The sequence below is a fragment of the Ceratina calcarata genome, unplaced genomic scaffold (genome assembly GCF_001652005.2).
Source record: "Ceratina calcarata isolate Rehan_Ccalc_2016 unplaced genomic scaffold, ASM165200v1 scaffold219.2, whole genome shotgun sequence".
Classification (NCBI taxonomy): Eukaryota; Metazoa; Arthropoda; class Insecta; order Hymenoptera; family Apidae; genus Ceratina; species Ceratina calcarata.
Genome location: NW_017143660.1, coordinates 262,239 through 275,396, shown reverse-complemented (window position 1 = coordinate 275,396; position 13,158 = coordinate 262,239). Strand labels below are relative to the sequence as shown.

Below are 13,158 nucleotides of genomic sequence, written 5' to 3'. Positions count from 1 at the left end.
TTATTAGCAATATTCTTCCGACGTTTGATTTCTTTTTAAAAAATGCGTTTCTAAAGTGCATAAACTTTTGGGATTGACTGTATAGCCAATACACCCCTAAGCCGAAAGACTACAATTCGAGTATGTGTCCGCCTGTTATTCCTTCAAATCGGTTCAATAAATATTTAGATTGTATGTTCTGGATTTACATAATAGTACTTTTGGTGTCCCACAGTTTTCATGTCAGCATGATTTCGTTTCGTTAGAATCTTGGAATTATAGTAGAATGATACAGCTAAATAATATTTAAGTAGTATAGAAATTAAAAAAATAGATTGTACTAACGTAAAAAGTACGAATGGTGAATATTTGTTTTCTAAAAAGAATTGTATAATAATAATGACGATAATGATGGTGATAAGTAGTGAAGAAGGCTGGGTATCGGTACCCGGTACCGAGTCGTAGATGAGCCGAATTGAGGGTAGGGGGATGGGCAAAAATGTTTGCGTAGCAGGCAAACAGGCAAGCAAAGCAAGCAAAAGCGGGTACAGGGGGGGCGGCGGACGGACGGGTAGGTTTACGGTATTCGCTGGCCTGCCATCGAGCAGCAGTATATCTGACGTCACATCCTGCGCGCGGGCGGACATCCGGTTTCGTTGCCGGACTCCTGTCCCCGAGCGATAACAAAATCTACGTTTGTTAAGGGAAAAGAAAGAAAACGAGAGAAAGAGGCTCGATAAGCCGATGGGACTCAAAGGGAGAAAAGGAACAGTTCCCATTACCCTTTCCAGATTTCCGAATTCCGACAATCTGTTCCGTCGCCCTTCCAGCAGGGAACGTACTTCGATTCGAGTTTACGCGAATAACTATTAAAGTACGTCACATGTGTGCGGAGGCGTAGAAAACAGGAGATTTGAAAACAGGGCGAGAGGCGTACGCAGAGGACGCAGAACCGTTGGGAATCCCATTGGGATTAACCGATGGACAGAGTATCCTTCCCCTCTGCGTGTTCTTACAAAGCGCGTACAAACACACAGAGGAATAAGGAAGACCGAACGAGACCACACGGGCCATGGATACGTGGTCGCGCGCAGAATTCTCTCCACGATACAACCAGCTAAACAGCTTCGAGAGGACGACGGCAAATATTTGCCTCGTTATTATTTTACGGCCGTGTTTTGTTGCAGTGAATTACCATTTATTACCATCACCCACACCTCGGGCAAACGTCCGACCATTTCGGTAATCCCTTCCCAATTCCTTTCAAAATCTGTCCCGCGGGCCGAGTAGATTAAATTTTGCAAATGAAGTAACTAATTCGATGGTTAATTGAGGTATATGAAGTACCGAGGTTTAATTGCATAGGAATTACGAACCAGTTGGAAACGGTAATAAAAATCGTTTGAACCACGAGTCACAGATGGCATTAGCTCGCAGCACGTATGCGAGTTGTAAGTGCATAATTGGTTCCGTAATACAGCGAGTAGGTACGCGAATTAAGTATGTACCTACGGTATACTTACGCACGATGCCTGTTAAAACCAGGAGTAAATAGTTTGAAGGGGTCGAGGCGTCGAGTATAGAACGATGTATCGCGTCTGGTGAACATAGATAACGAGTGGTCGTACAACGGGGGCGTTTTCGGGGCGGTGTTCGCGTTCCTCGGGGACCCACGACTTCGATGCCCAGCTTTCCCGCGGGAAAACCAGACACAACGTGCGCGCTCGGTTCTCGGCTCGGAGCCGAGCTTCTGCTGGTGGCACTCGACGGGGGATCACCTCGTTTCAAGCCTGATAACGCCCGCATCCACGGGCACGAAACGGCAAACCTGCCGACCATACGAAATGGCACCGAGGACTCGTTCCAACTACGACCTCAACTTTCCGTTTCCGTTCTCCCACCGTATGGGAAACTAACCGACATTTTTTTCCCTTATCACAGCGCGCCGCGACGTCGACGACGGTTCCGTGTTCTCGATTACGAACGTGTATGTACGCATATGCTTGTGCCCCGCGCGCGGATTGTTCAGCTGTCTCCTCTGCGGACGCGCAGCCAAGGGAAAAAGAAAACTGCGTTTGTAAAGGACTCGCACCCCCATAAACGCGGTCGCAGGTGGCCACGACGTGTTCGGGGACATGGAGAAAGCTCACCGTTCGTTTCCTCGCTGGCCTAACTTGCTCTACAATTTTACGTGCACGTTTCTTCCATGCTATATTCGCGAGCCTCTATGAATGATCCGGTTATCTGAACCGTTTTGTCCCCGCGCGCGTTCTGATGAATGGAGTTCTACTGTGCATTCTTCTCGGAACTTCTACCCGTCGGCTTCTGGGACGAAGACAGAGCTCAACGGTGAAATTGCTCGATTACCGAACCCGGCGTCAAGCGCGGAGAAAAGCGCGGAGGAATAAGAGAAAGAAAAGAATGCCAACAATGTCGCGGTTTATCTGCGCGTCCTTGGCTAATCTCTGTCCGTGAAAGATTACCCTATCACAGGGAATGTGCTATGTCTCCGGCGCTCGGTATACGTAGGCGTTTCTATCACATCTATCGCCTGTATCTCCTCTATCTCTTCCCTATCGTCCCGAAGATCCCCGTGACCCAAAAGTCGCTTTCTTTACTCTCCCAATATTCTCTGCACTCTTATACTAACCCATTTTTCAACCTAATAATGATTTTTATATCATTTGTATATTATATTAACTTTTTCATTCCATCCAATAATTATTTATGTTATTAAGTATCAATTATCCTTTCTAATATCATCGTCTTGACTTGTATAATTTGCTCCAAGAATTGTTAAATTCACCTTTTGAAAAATTCACCCTAGGAAATCGTCCGCGTGTGTTTCGTGCGAATACAATTTGTAATTCGCAAGAGTCAAAGGCAAAACACGATACGTTGAGCCAGTCGTTCCACGAGTCGGTCGTACGAAGTGGAACGAAGAACCGCGAGAAAGTACCTACGTGTACGGGTATATACGTACACGTATGTACACACGTCTGTATGTACATAGGGGGAGCGACGCGGCTCGAAGCGAATGCAGACTGTGTAAGACGGACAAGGGAGGAGAAAACGAGGCTAAGCAGGACGATGCGCGTTACGTTGGGTCATGCCGCGAGGCGTTATCGCAGACCGGCGGTCGGCCGATACCTTATCTGGAGTAGTTGCACACCAACAGTGACTCCCAACTTGCTCCCATCGCGATCCTCCTCACGCGCACACGATTCAGCCTCGAATTTACAAATAACGTTACCAGGCCATCGCGATCCTGCTACTTCAATAAGTGTCTGAATTAAGAGACCAGAGAACGTATGAAAATGATTGAAATCGATGACGCCGGACGGAGAATCGACTAGAAGTACGTTTAACACAAACCTAGAATCGTTCCCCTTAGACACTCTTTTGGAACAAACATTTCAAGTTCTTGAAATTGTTTCAAGATTCGCGTGCACAGCTAAACGACAAATTAGCTGAGAAAGGTTTGTTCTTAAAATCCGTAAACGCGAATGCACAATCATTGAACCGCGCATTTCATTGAAAAAGGATAGATAAACGATGAGTACGAAACTGTCTGGAGGATCACGAGCCGTACCGAACAACCGATCAGGACTGGACTAACTTTGTAAGCTGCAAGAAGACTGCTGCGAGGACAGAGCTAGACATCTCTTCGCCAAGCGGCGGTGTATCGCGAGATAACTCTAATCGTGGCACACCGGCCGATAGAACACCACCCATCGTCCCGCCTAACATGCAACCGAGATAGAAGCTGGCGCGTGTATCGAATATCGCGTATACGTCAACATCAACATTCCGTGTGAAAATTGGTCCATCGCTAAAATCAGATGCGATCGCCATGGTTCTTAAGCAAGTGTCAATCTTGGAAAACAATCTCGTTCGTTCCTTGTGCTAATTCCCCACATTTCCTACAAAAAAAATTTAAATAAACCCAAAAAGGTCCGATCAAATGACAGTTTTTAAACTCTTCTATAAAAAATAAAAAGAAAACGAAATTTGTTGTCGTATTCCTGAAATAGTAATTATTATTTAAGCTAGGATCGAACTGAAGTGCCAACTCTAAATTGCATTCAAATGTAAGAAATATGAACATATTACTATGTAAAAACTGTCGAAAGCTTTAGTGTTAAATCGAATGTACAGAAAATGTGAGTACATGAAAAACATTGAAATGTAAATGGAATCTCAATTTAGGTTTCACCTTTTAAATTGACATTCACATCAGATCAATTCGTCTACATTTTCGTAAAAATTTCCATACAGGAACAGAAAGCCAAAAGATTGCACAAACTCTTGGATCATTTATTTCTTCCTCATTCCACTCTGATAACGTCTTATATTTAACAAACGAGAAACGATTTAAACGAGGGGAGGAAGAGTGTGCAAGCAATTATTCTACGAAATGAGGGAACGTCGAATAGAAACAAGACAAGCGGTGACGAATATTCGTAATGTTTCTAGCCTCGTTCTAACTAACCGTGCCCGTACGTGTGCACGCGCGTTAACTTTCTTCGGCTGGTAACCTTGAGTGTGCTACGTATATCGCATACGAAACCTCGTTATACGAACGTAGCGATTCGATAGAAAACGAGCAGACGAACTGGGAACCGATTTAATGATCCGAGAATCAGAACTCATGAGATTAAGAACTCCAGGAGCGCGCAGGTATCTCGAGATCGTTCACGAGCCAGGATTTCTAACCGACCGTTTCGAGAAACTCGAAAACAATGGGCTACTAGACGGATCGTAAATAACGCGGTACCGGGTACCTACTTATATGCGTATGTAGCTGTAGCTAACACGAGCCCCGGCTCGCTTCTCGCTGATTGCCAGCCTCAACCGGAAAAAGGTACGCGTATTACCGGTAGCAAATCGCTTATGAACCTCGATCCATGATCGATTCGCCTGCAATGTTAGTTCAAGCGTCGCCTAATCGTATATTAGAAACTATTAGAAGATTGGATAGGAGAAGCCGCGAAAGAAAATTGATGCCTACATTAAGGATAAATGTTTAAAAGCTGGTTAAGCTGTAGACGAAGTTTAACAATTGAAGTGGCTAGACGTGGTTGATCAACCGGTTTGTTCGAAGGGCTGCTACCACGAATTTAATCGAGGAGCAATCGAGGCGGAGCTATCCAAGAGAAAGGAATTATTCTCTTCAGCAGCGTTAGAACGAACCATTCGCGTTACGCCGCGGCCATTTTCGAGCATCCATGATATAGCGCATCCTCCACCTTCTTCTCCACCTCTTTCTATCATTTACCTATGAAAAAACACCAACAGCAGGACCGAGCTACTACTTCGCCTGCGATCAGTCGCAAGCCTCGCTTATCGCAATTGTTTCTGTCGTTTTGCAAAATTTTCGTTCGATGTATTCGCGAAAACATTCCATGAGACCGTGTAAATTTAGCTTTTAAATGGCAACTATGCTAAATAACATCGTACCATTGTTGCGTACGTTGACCCATGACGACGCAACATGTCCGTCAGTTGGTAGAAAAACTGAGATAACAAAGTGGACTTGGACCCCGTGAACAAGCGTAACAACTTTGCTTCTTCACGATTCTCGTATGCTCGAAAATTCCATCCCTTGTCGCCGAGCTCCGCGTCGGCTGTATGTATACTTTTTTCATCATCCTCGCTGCACCGAGGAAATAAGCTGAGGGTCTGTTTGCCTAATCCAGGCCAACTTGAGCTTTAGAATCGTATGCGAACGTGCAAACGTCGGAATTGTTGTTAGGACAAAGAGAAAAAGAAAGAGGGAGGTTTGCTGACCAGACGACGACGGTCCATAAGAATAACGCAAACAAGCGTATCGTCGATAGAACGGAACGCTGTGAATCATAACGCGACGGGCGTGCAAGTAAAGTTCGACCTACGGCTAGTGGCAGACCTAGAAACATTTTGTTTAGAAAACCGTTTTCAAACGCTATTAAGCTTTTGCATGTAAAATTATTCGCTACTTCGAATCTCGAAATCATCTTCGGAGATTAGGTATTAATAGATTAGGTTAGCCTAAAGTCAGCGACTGGAGTAGAATTGAGGAATCCCGGGAATGATAAGAAGATCACCGAACGCGTGTTACAATATCCGACCGCAAAACGTTTATGTTTGTACGTAAGTAATCAAGCGGTCGGTCTCGTTCGAAAACATCAGGTCAACGAAAAGATCTTCGAAAAAGTCTGATTACGAGAATGACGAAACATGGTGCAAACGCAACGCCTATTCTCGAGTGGCTAATTAGCCTGAGCAAAAGCGCGTGAGGACGTGGAAGCTATAGCTGCTGAGGCATGTAATCGCAAACGAAAATCTCGTTAGCTGATTCGCGAACACAACAACAACAGCCAAGTAGGAACGCGTAGACTGTGTTATCGCGGCCAGTAATAGAATTATCACTCTGATATCCAACGTATATACATGGCTCACGATCGGCTCCCGGTTTCCAGTGACTCGCAGACTACCGTGGCCCGTTGTTAACCTGCTCGATTCATCATCGTAAAGCTCATTTTTTTTTCACGGTCCTACGATCTATCCGTACGTAAACGCCGACCATTTTGTATCCTCGAAGCTACGGTCTCTTCATCTGACCGGTGACCGCGGCGTAAATCGATTTCTCAGTGGCGATCTCTACGTTTTCTAAACGCGCATCGCAGTGTACTTGTATTATCACCGAAATAGAAAACGAGATCGCTCACCATATTCGCCGTGGCAACGCTTCTTCATCTCTTCGCTCGCTTCACCGTCATTCCTCCGGCTCTTCATTTTCCGCACGCTTCTTCCGACGATAAAAGTGAATCTATCGTATACTTCTTGCCCAGACGTTCTCCAGAGAAAGACAGTCGCTAACTATTTTCGTAGAATTGCCCAATCGATTTTGCAGTCCTTTTTCTTCGTATTACGTTTACTTCCTACTTGAATTTTCCTACGTAATTTACGTTGCACCAAACCACTCGTTTGAATCGAGGAGGCGAAGTACGAACAACCGCGAAATTCGTTGTAAGCGTTCTACCGTTTGCCGATTAGAATCGTGCACGCGTTGACCACTGTTCTAAGATCGGAAGCGAGGCTGGTGTGCAGTGCATTATGTACATAGAGGAGAACCAGTGAGCAGAGTGTAGCTAACAGAGAGGGCACGCGATAGAAAGAGCGAGAGAATGACCGATAGAGAAAGAGAGCGAGAAAGAGAGAGAGGGAGAGACTATCGTAGCTTCGTGGATAGTCGAATCAGATCGGGTGGAATATTGAATCGAGTCGAACGAACGGCATCCGATCGAATTCCATTGGACCTTGATGAATCAAGTCGGATAAAGTTCGAACAAACCTCTACTCGATTTTGTAGAAACTCAAACTAGCCGAAGTGAGTATATTTTATAAAAAAAAAGAGAACACGCTAGCGAGTCTCTCAGTAGCCAAACGGGGGAGTTCTGGTTCCACTGCGATCGCAGCTTTTCGTTTCAAAGTGGGGGTACCGCGAATAGCGCTGAAGAAAACCGCGTACCCTGCGAGCTCGTTAGCTTCGACGTGGATCAGCATAAGCATATAAATACATACCGTAGTTGCGAAAAATGTTGTCATGACACTTTGTTCGTTTCAAAATTGAAACAATTATAAGTATGTTCAATATCTTAGAGTCTTTTAGTCAATAACGCTGCTTTATATGAATACATAAAATAACGTAGAAAGACAAATGAAATACCTGATTAAAACTGACTTGAAGTAACGAATAATTCTCGTGTCGAAATTCATATTTCCATTTGGTGGGCGGGAGAACCTTCGGTCTTCGAACACGTTGCTTCTACTAAGACGATGACACATTCCCTCGTCGATCGTAACTTTTCAGGATCCACGAAACAAACAGCAAACAGTGAAACGTTTGTCCATCATGTCATAAATCATCCCAGTGAGTCATAAAAGTTTTCCTACGACCGGATTACGCACAAAACATAAACAAATTACCTGTTTCAAAGCGGGGAATAACGATACGAAAAGCCGTTAATGCACAAAGGACCACATGGACAGTTTGCGGAAACGTCGGTTGTTTGCACCGCCATGATTCATATTTCGCCAATGACTTCACAACGCGCGCGCCGATCGTTTACAACGGTACACCACCTCGCCTACCGAGCGAAAAACATAAATATTTTCTATTTCGATTCAGAACGACGGACATCGCACCCGCACTATAAACGCATCGCACACTGCACACGTTCGATAATCGAGTAAATCGATATTGCTTCGCTCGGTCAAGGATATGCCGTGTTACCGGAAGCGTATCGATACTCAAGGACAACCAACTTCATTCAGTCTTCGATTAATTGAATTGATCGAACACAAGCCATGCGTTCGATTTCTCCTGCTTATGATACGTGACACTGAGTTCAATTTCATGTTCTTATTACAGTTACGTATGAACTCAATGGTGTAAGACATGATTGCTAAAAATATTCTATTAAAATAATCAGCAAAGAGTACGTCCGATTTTTTAATATATCATTTCCAACCATCTAATAATTATACATGAGCTATACGATGTATAATAAAAAGAAGTTGACCCTGTTTTCACGAAGCAAGTTTACTACAAGAGGAACAGCATTGCGGTGCACGGAATAGGGTCGAGCTCTCGAGTTGCTAGCTTCACCTAACGACTTTCTGCTGATCGTTTATTGTTTTCGCCAGGAAACAATCAACGTCCCCGCAAGGGTTTAACTCCGACACCTTACGTACGCGAAGGTTCACGACGTGAACAAGTAGGCTAAGTCGATTCGCGACAGTTACCGTTCCGCCCTAACTTCTTTTTTTTAGTCTATTTATAGATATAAGCACATGCAATTTGCACGTTAGCGTTTATTTAGATCGATAAAGATCTGAGTCGATAGTACGCGGCGCCTCCTTTCATTACGAAGAACAATGCTTGCTCGTGAGTCGTTACATTTTGTTCAAAGTGGAAATAATTTGTGTTTCCAGCTTAAAAGAAGAATAAAAGGTCGGGGAGAGTCGGTCAAAGGTCAGCATCGTTTGACGATACGTGCGCTCATGAGCGCAGCGTTATTTTTCCACCGTGTGTACACAGGACCGACGACCGACAAAGAAAGAACAAAGTGTATCGTAACCAATTGATAATAGCTGTCGGTATTTAAGTCGATATTTCTACTGACACGGTGCTACGTGTGCTATTTATTCTTTTGCTAGAGTTTGATCGCACTCAGCGACGTGAATGACGCCTCGACTGACGAGAAACAAACGTTACGAGGAGCTTGCAACTTGCACATGAACCGGAGACGCAAACTTCTTCCTTTTATAAAGAAAATTTAAAAAAAATGTAGAGGTCTCTCATTAAAATAAGCAAATCGAAAGAACGTTCATTCACGTAACGTAATCTTTATTTTACGATTTCATCCAATGTCGAGTTGCTTATGCTCAATAAATTTTTCTCTACTATTAACAAGAATTGTGTGATCCACTGAATCAATATGTCCCGTAACGAATCATTCGCATGAGTAATGAAATGTTACAGCCCAGATTGTCCCGCACGTATGTGCCCAGAAAACGGTGTGAGAGAGTTTCTCATGCGTCTTTTCATTAAATGATACCTAACTCGAAGGATTTAAAAGCTGTAGCCGTCTACGACCTATCTAAAATGTAGATCGACCGATCACGTGTAGATAGTATAATAAAAATGGCATCCCTTCAATTAAAAGATCATACACGATTTAGAAACCCTGTTTTCACGGTGTTTCTTTAATAAAAAATAAACAAACAAAACGATCTTATAAACACGATTGTGAATAGATGAGGTAATCAACAAACAGAAGGAAATCGGTTTAGACATCGCCGATATCAATTACAAGCTTCTCTGGAACTGCACCCACAGAAATCGTGATACTCGATTATTTCTTCCTCCCGGCATTTGACTAAATTATGTACGTTACGACCCGTACTCGACTATTCGTTACCCTTAACCAATTATCAATCCACAACCCAGTCTGAACTGCTGTTTACTATGATTCATCATACCACTTAACGCGAACGTAAATGGTAATGGTTGCAATTTCTTTTCCAAGACAGCGCCCACCGTCCAATTCGTATCTACGGTTCCTGCAACAAGATTCGAAATATGACCGCATGAAGCAAAATCAAAACGCAATATCTCTGTACCTCTAAATATTAAATCAGCTTTCGGTAGATCGATCTGATAAGCGATAGCCCCGGTCGATTCCTGTATTCTGCAGTTGATCTCCAATTCTACACCAACTTGTAATTGTTGACTAGCTTTTTGATGAAAACATAAGTGGCAGCCAGATAAGCCTGTTGGAAAATGATCTGCTTAGAAATAAATTGTATGAATCAACTGAAGTAGGGACGACCAGCCAGTTTACCTAAGCTACCACTAATCGTGGAGTCTCCGTTTGTATACCTCCCAGCGGCTGAGAGAACAGCGACTTGACCTCCTGGCAAAGTGGGACCTCGTTGATAAGCGAGTTCTCCTCCGAGAGCAACAGATGGAGTTATGCTTTGAAGATAATGCATCACAAAAACGCCTAAAACCAGTTAATTCCATGTCACAATCGTTTCTCAGATTTTACGCAATCAATCTTTACCTCGTTTTCTTACCAGAACCGCTGAGAACATCCGGATTACCCAAAGTTAAGGAGACTGTATATGCATCCCCACGATAATCTGTTGTCATTTGAACGGCAGTGAATTTATTTTTCTGTACTTGAGTAGCTAATTTTCCCCTCAATCTTTGACCAAACAGATGAATGATGTTGGCATTAAGATTTCCACTTGGATCAATATCACCCAACAACACTGGATATGCTTCTGTAGGAGCTGGTTGTGTTGTGCCAACATACGTTGCTCCAAACCTGAGTAGAATCAAACAATATTACATCACAGATCTCTCATATCATTAATTAATTTTTACTACTCATGTCAATGATTTCAATTTCACCTATATCCAGATGGAGTGATGGAACTCATACTTATTGTATGTGAAATTTGAAAGTGATTACTAAGACCCTTGTTGAACATCACCTTTGCACCCTCAAAGTTTGCAGGAAATACATCTGTGATCATATAAATATTCTATATTAAAATTATAGTGCAATTGCACTTGAGGAATGTGATTAATTTGTACAATGCTAATTTATCGAAAATTACAAAGTGACAATGAATAGAGCAGAAAGTAATCCGATAACGTGATGCGTGATCAAATGGACGTGGATACCTTTGCATTTCTTGTGAAGATCCTCGATTGTGCCTGGATTTTGCAAACCATCAGAATGGGATGTCGAGTGCAATCCCTCAGGAGAATCTGGCTTTTCTAAATTTGGCATTAAACCTGTGGTTGGAGGCGGCGGCGAAGGTGGAGGAGGTACAGAGGCTGCTAGAACGTTTCCCATTTTCTTCAATTTTATGCGTAAGAATCTTCGTGATTTCGATTTCTTTTTTCTGTACAGACGGTACGGAGTTCAAATCGTTTCACCAGTTACAGATCCTTACGTGAATAAGCTAAATAATTACTATATATACAAAAACCGTCAGTGAAATATCTCCCGATTATAAGAGCAGCGTGCTTCACCCTAAGCCGCCATTTGTAAGAGACAAGCATTGCCGCTTAGACCACGAGTTAGCTATCTTTCTCCTGTGAAATGTCCCTACCAAAAACGTGATTATTAGATAATGTTCCTAAACAGTAAAAATTCGGTACGACACATCAAATTATGCATATTTATATATACGTATTTGTAGATGTATTCTGATGTATACTACAATTTTAATTGATACGCGATAATATAATCAAATCTGTGTGTGAGATAACGTTATTCTGCTTCCTAGGGTCTTATTATATTTCCTCCGGTTGCGTGTATATTTCCGTCATAAAATTCGAAATTCGGATATTCAATAATCAAATAACAAACAGGTGATATGTTTTTCAACATAATTATTTATGTTCTTAGTTCAAACAATAAACAAGAATTGTATTTATATCTAATATTGTACTTTATTTTTCTCATACATACATTATCTATATACAGAAATATAAATTGTAATTTATAATTATTGTAAACAAATTAATAGTCATCTGCATATTTTAAACAAACTTTGTAGCTATGGCTAAAAGTTTTGTATAATCTGCACCTTTGGTATGTGTTTTTTCTTTCATGATTGTTCTAATAATATGAGGAATCGGTACATGTATTCTAGTACCTAAGGGTGTTCCATTGTCATCTATCAGAACTATGTTGTTGCTGTCGAACTTTGGTACTTTTGCATTTTGTTTCTGCTTCAACCCAACCAATATACCCTTCTTCTTTTCTCCTTTTATAGCAACCATTACTCTGTCACCTATGTAATTCATGTACAATGACAATGATCTGATGTCGAAGAATCTTATAGATTGCCTTACCTATGTAACCAACCCCTTTCTTATTATAAACATGAATACAACGTGGTGGTTTCCCTTCCATCATAGCCTGTTTCCCAATTTCGCTATTATCTACTACTCTTAATCTCGTTAATTTAATTATTTGATTAGACATAGTTGATGTAGAAACATTTCTAGATATAATATTCATCAGTACTCCACGTACAGGCATCATTAAAATATTTTCTACAAAGTGCAATGTTGTTATTAATAACGAGTATAATCATGTAATAATAATCATAATAGTTTTATTATCAACAAGAACTCCAGTGTGCATAAGGTTAATGCTATTAATTTTGTTTAAAAGAAAAACGTATAAACAATTTCATTACTTTTCTTTACTATTTTAATTAATCATATTTTGGTCAACTTACTTGTCGTTACTTTATTTAGAATCCCAGTGAAAGAGTGAAAGCTTTTCGTCACATAAGTTGAGAGGTTGTGATGATCTGTACAGATCGTACAGATCTGAACAATAGTAGGATCTAACCTACGTTTAGCTTTAAAAAGAAATACGTTTCTTGTTCACTAAAATGAATAAGATTCGATATTGTCACAGAACGATTAAACAATTATGTTTCGCTTATACCCCTCAAGTAAATTCATTATTCTTACGAAATTGTAGTGGAGAAAAAAGCACGAGCAATGAAATAAGTTACAGCAGTGATAAAAAATTGGAACCTAACAATTGTGAGAAAATTGTTAAATTATATAAAGATCTAAATGAAAAAGGAGAA

General features: G+C 41.7%; 4 protein-coding genes and 1 long non-coding RNA gene across 12 annotated transcripts in view; 2 read left to right on the top strand and 3 right to left on the bottom strand.

Annotated features, from left to right (window-relative positions):
- Positions 1–6,776, bottom strand: part of LOC108622355 (box A-binding factor) — a 33,595-nt gene extending 26,819 nt beyond the window's left edge. For 5 of the 7 annotated variants that reach the window (XM_026811424.1, XM_026811427.1, XM_026811425.1 and 2 more), the window contains exon 1: positions 1,503–1,829. In XM_026811424.1, the coding sequence (XP_026667225.1) occupies positions 1,503–1,818 (316 nt within the window). In that variant the 5' untranslated portion in view covers positions 1,819–1,829. Of the gene's footprint in view, positions 1–1,502; positions 1,830–6,689 lie in introns of those variants that run through there. The other 2 variants (XM_026811428.1, XM_026811429.1) reach the window with 2 other exon arrangements.
- Positions 6,777–6,998: 222 nt separating this feature from the next.
- LOC113463997 (uncharacterized) lies at positions 6,999–8,465 on the top strand. Its single transcript, XR_003388833.1, has 2 exons — positions 6,999–7,351; positions 8,153–8,465. It is a non-coding gene; the product is annotated as an uncharacterized LOC113463997 (long non-coding RNA).
- Positions 8,466–9,352: 887 nt separating this feature from the next.
- On the bottom strand, positions 9,353–11,614 carry LOC108622361 (mitochondrial import receptor subunit TOM40 homolog 1). Of its 2 annotated transcripts, XM_026811439.1 has the most exons (7): positions 11,518–11,614; positions 11,222–11,445; positions 10,946–11,060; positions 10,606–10,859; positions 10,371–10,532; positions 10,150–10,314; positions 9,353–10,089 (listed from the first exon to the last, which is right to left on the bottom strand). In XM_026811439.1, exons 2-7 carry the CDS (start codon positions 11,394–11,396, stop codon positions 9,950–9,952), a joined length of 1,011 nt encoding a protein of 336 aa, XP_026667240.1. In that variant the 5' UTR covers positions 11,397–11,445; positions 11,518–11,614; the 3' UTR covers positions 9,353–9,949. The 2 variants fall into 2 exon arrangements, with proteins under 2 accessions (XP_026667240.1, XP_017875687.1); XM_018020198.1 differs by lacking the exon at positions 11,518–11,614 and having other exon boundaries at positions 9,950–10,089; positions 10,150–10,299; positions 11,222–11,396.
- A 413-nt stretch (positions 11,615–12,027) lies between these two features.
- On the bottom strand, positions 12,028–12,884 carry mRpL14 (mitochondrial ribosomal protein L14). The gene is made up of 3 exons (XM_018020203.2): positions 12,796–12,884; positions 12,404–12,607; positions 12,028–12,342 (listed from the first exon to the last, which is right to left on the bottom strand). Exons 2-3 carry the CDS (start codon positions 12,594–12,596, stop codon positions 12,089–12,091), a joined length of 447 nt encoding a protein of 148 aa, XP_017875692.1. The 5' UTR covers positions 12,597–12,607; positions 12,796–12,884; the 3' UTR covers positions 12,028–12,088.
- Positions 12,885–12,933: 49 nt separating this feature from the next.
- The window catches only part of mRpS28 (mitochondrial ribosomal protein S28), a 1,149-nt gene continuing 924 nt past the window's right edge, over positions 12,934–13,158 (top strand). Inside the window, exon 1 of the mRNA XM_026811443.1 lies at positions 12,934–13,154. Coding sequence (XP_026667244.1) covers positions 12,955–13,154 — 200 coding nt within the window. The 5' untranslated portion in view covers positions 12,934–12,954. The remainder of the gene's footprint in view (positions 13,155–13,158) is intronic.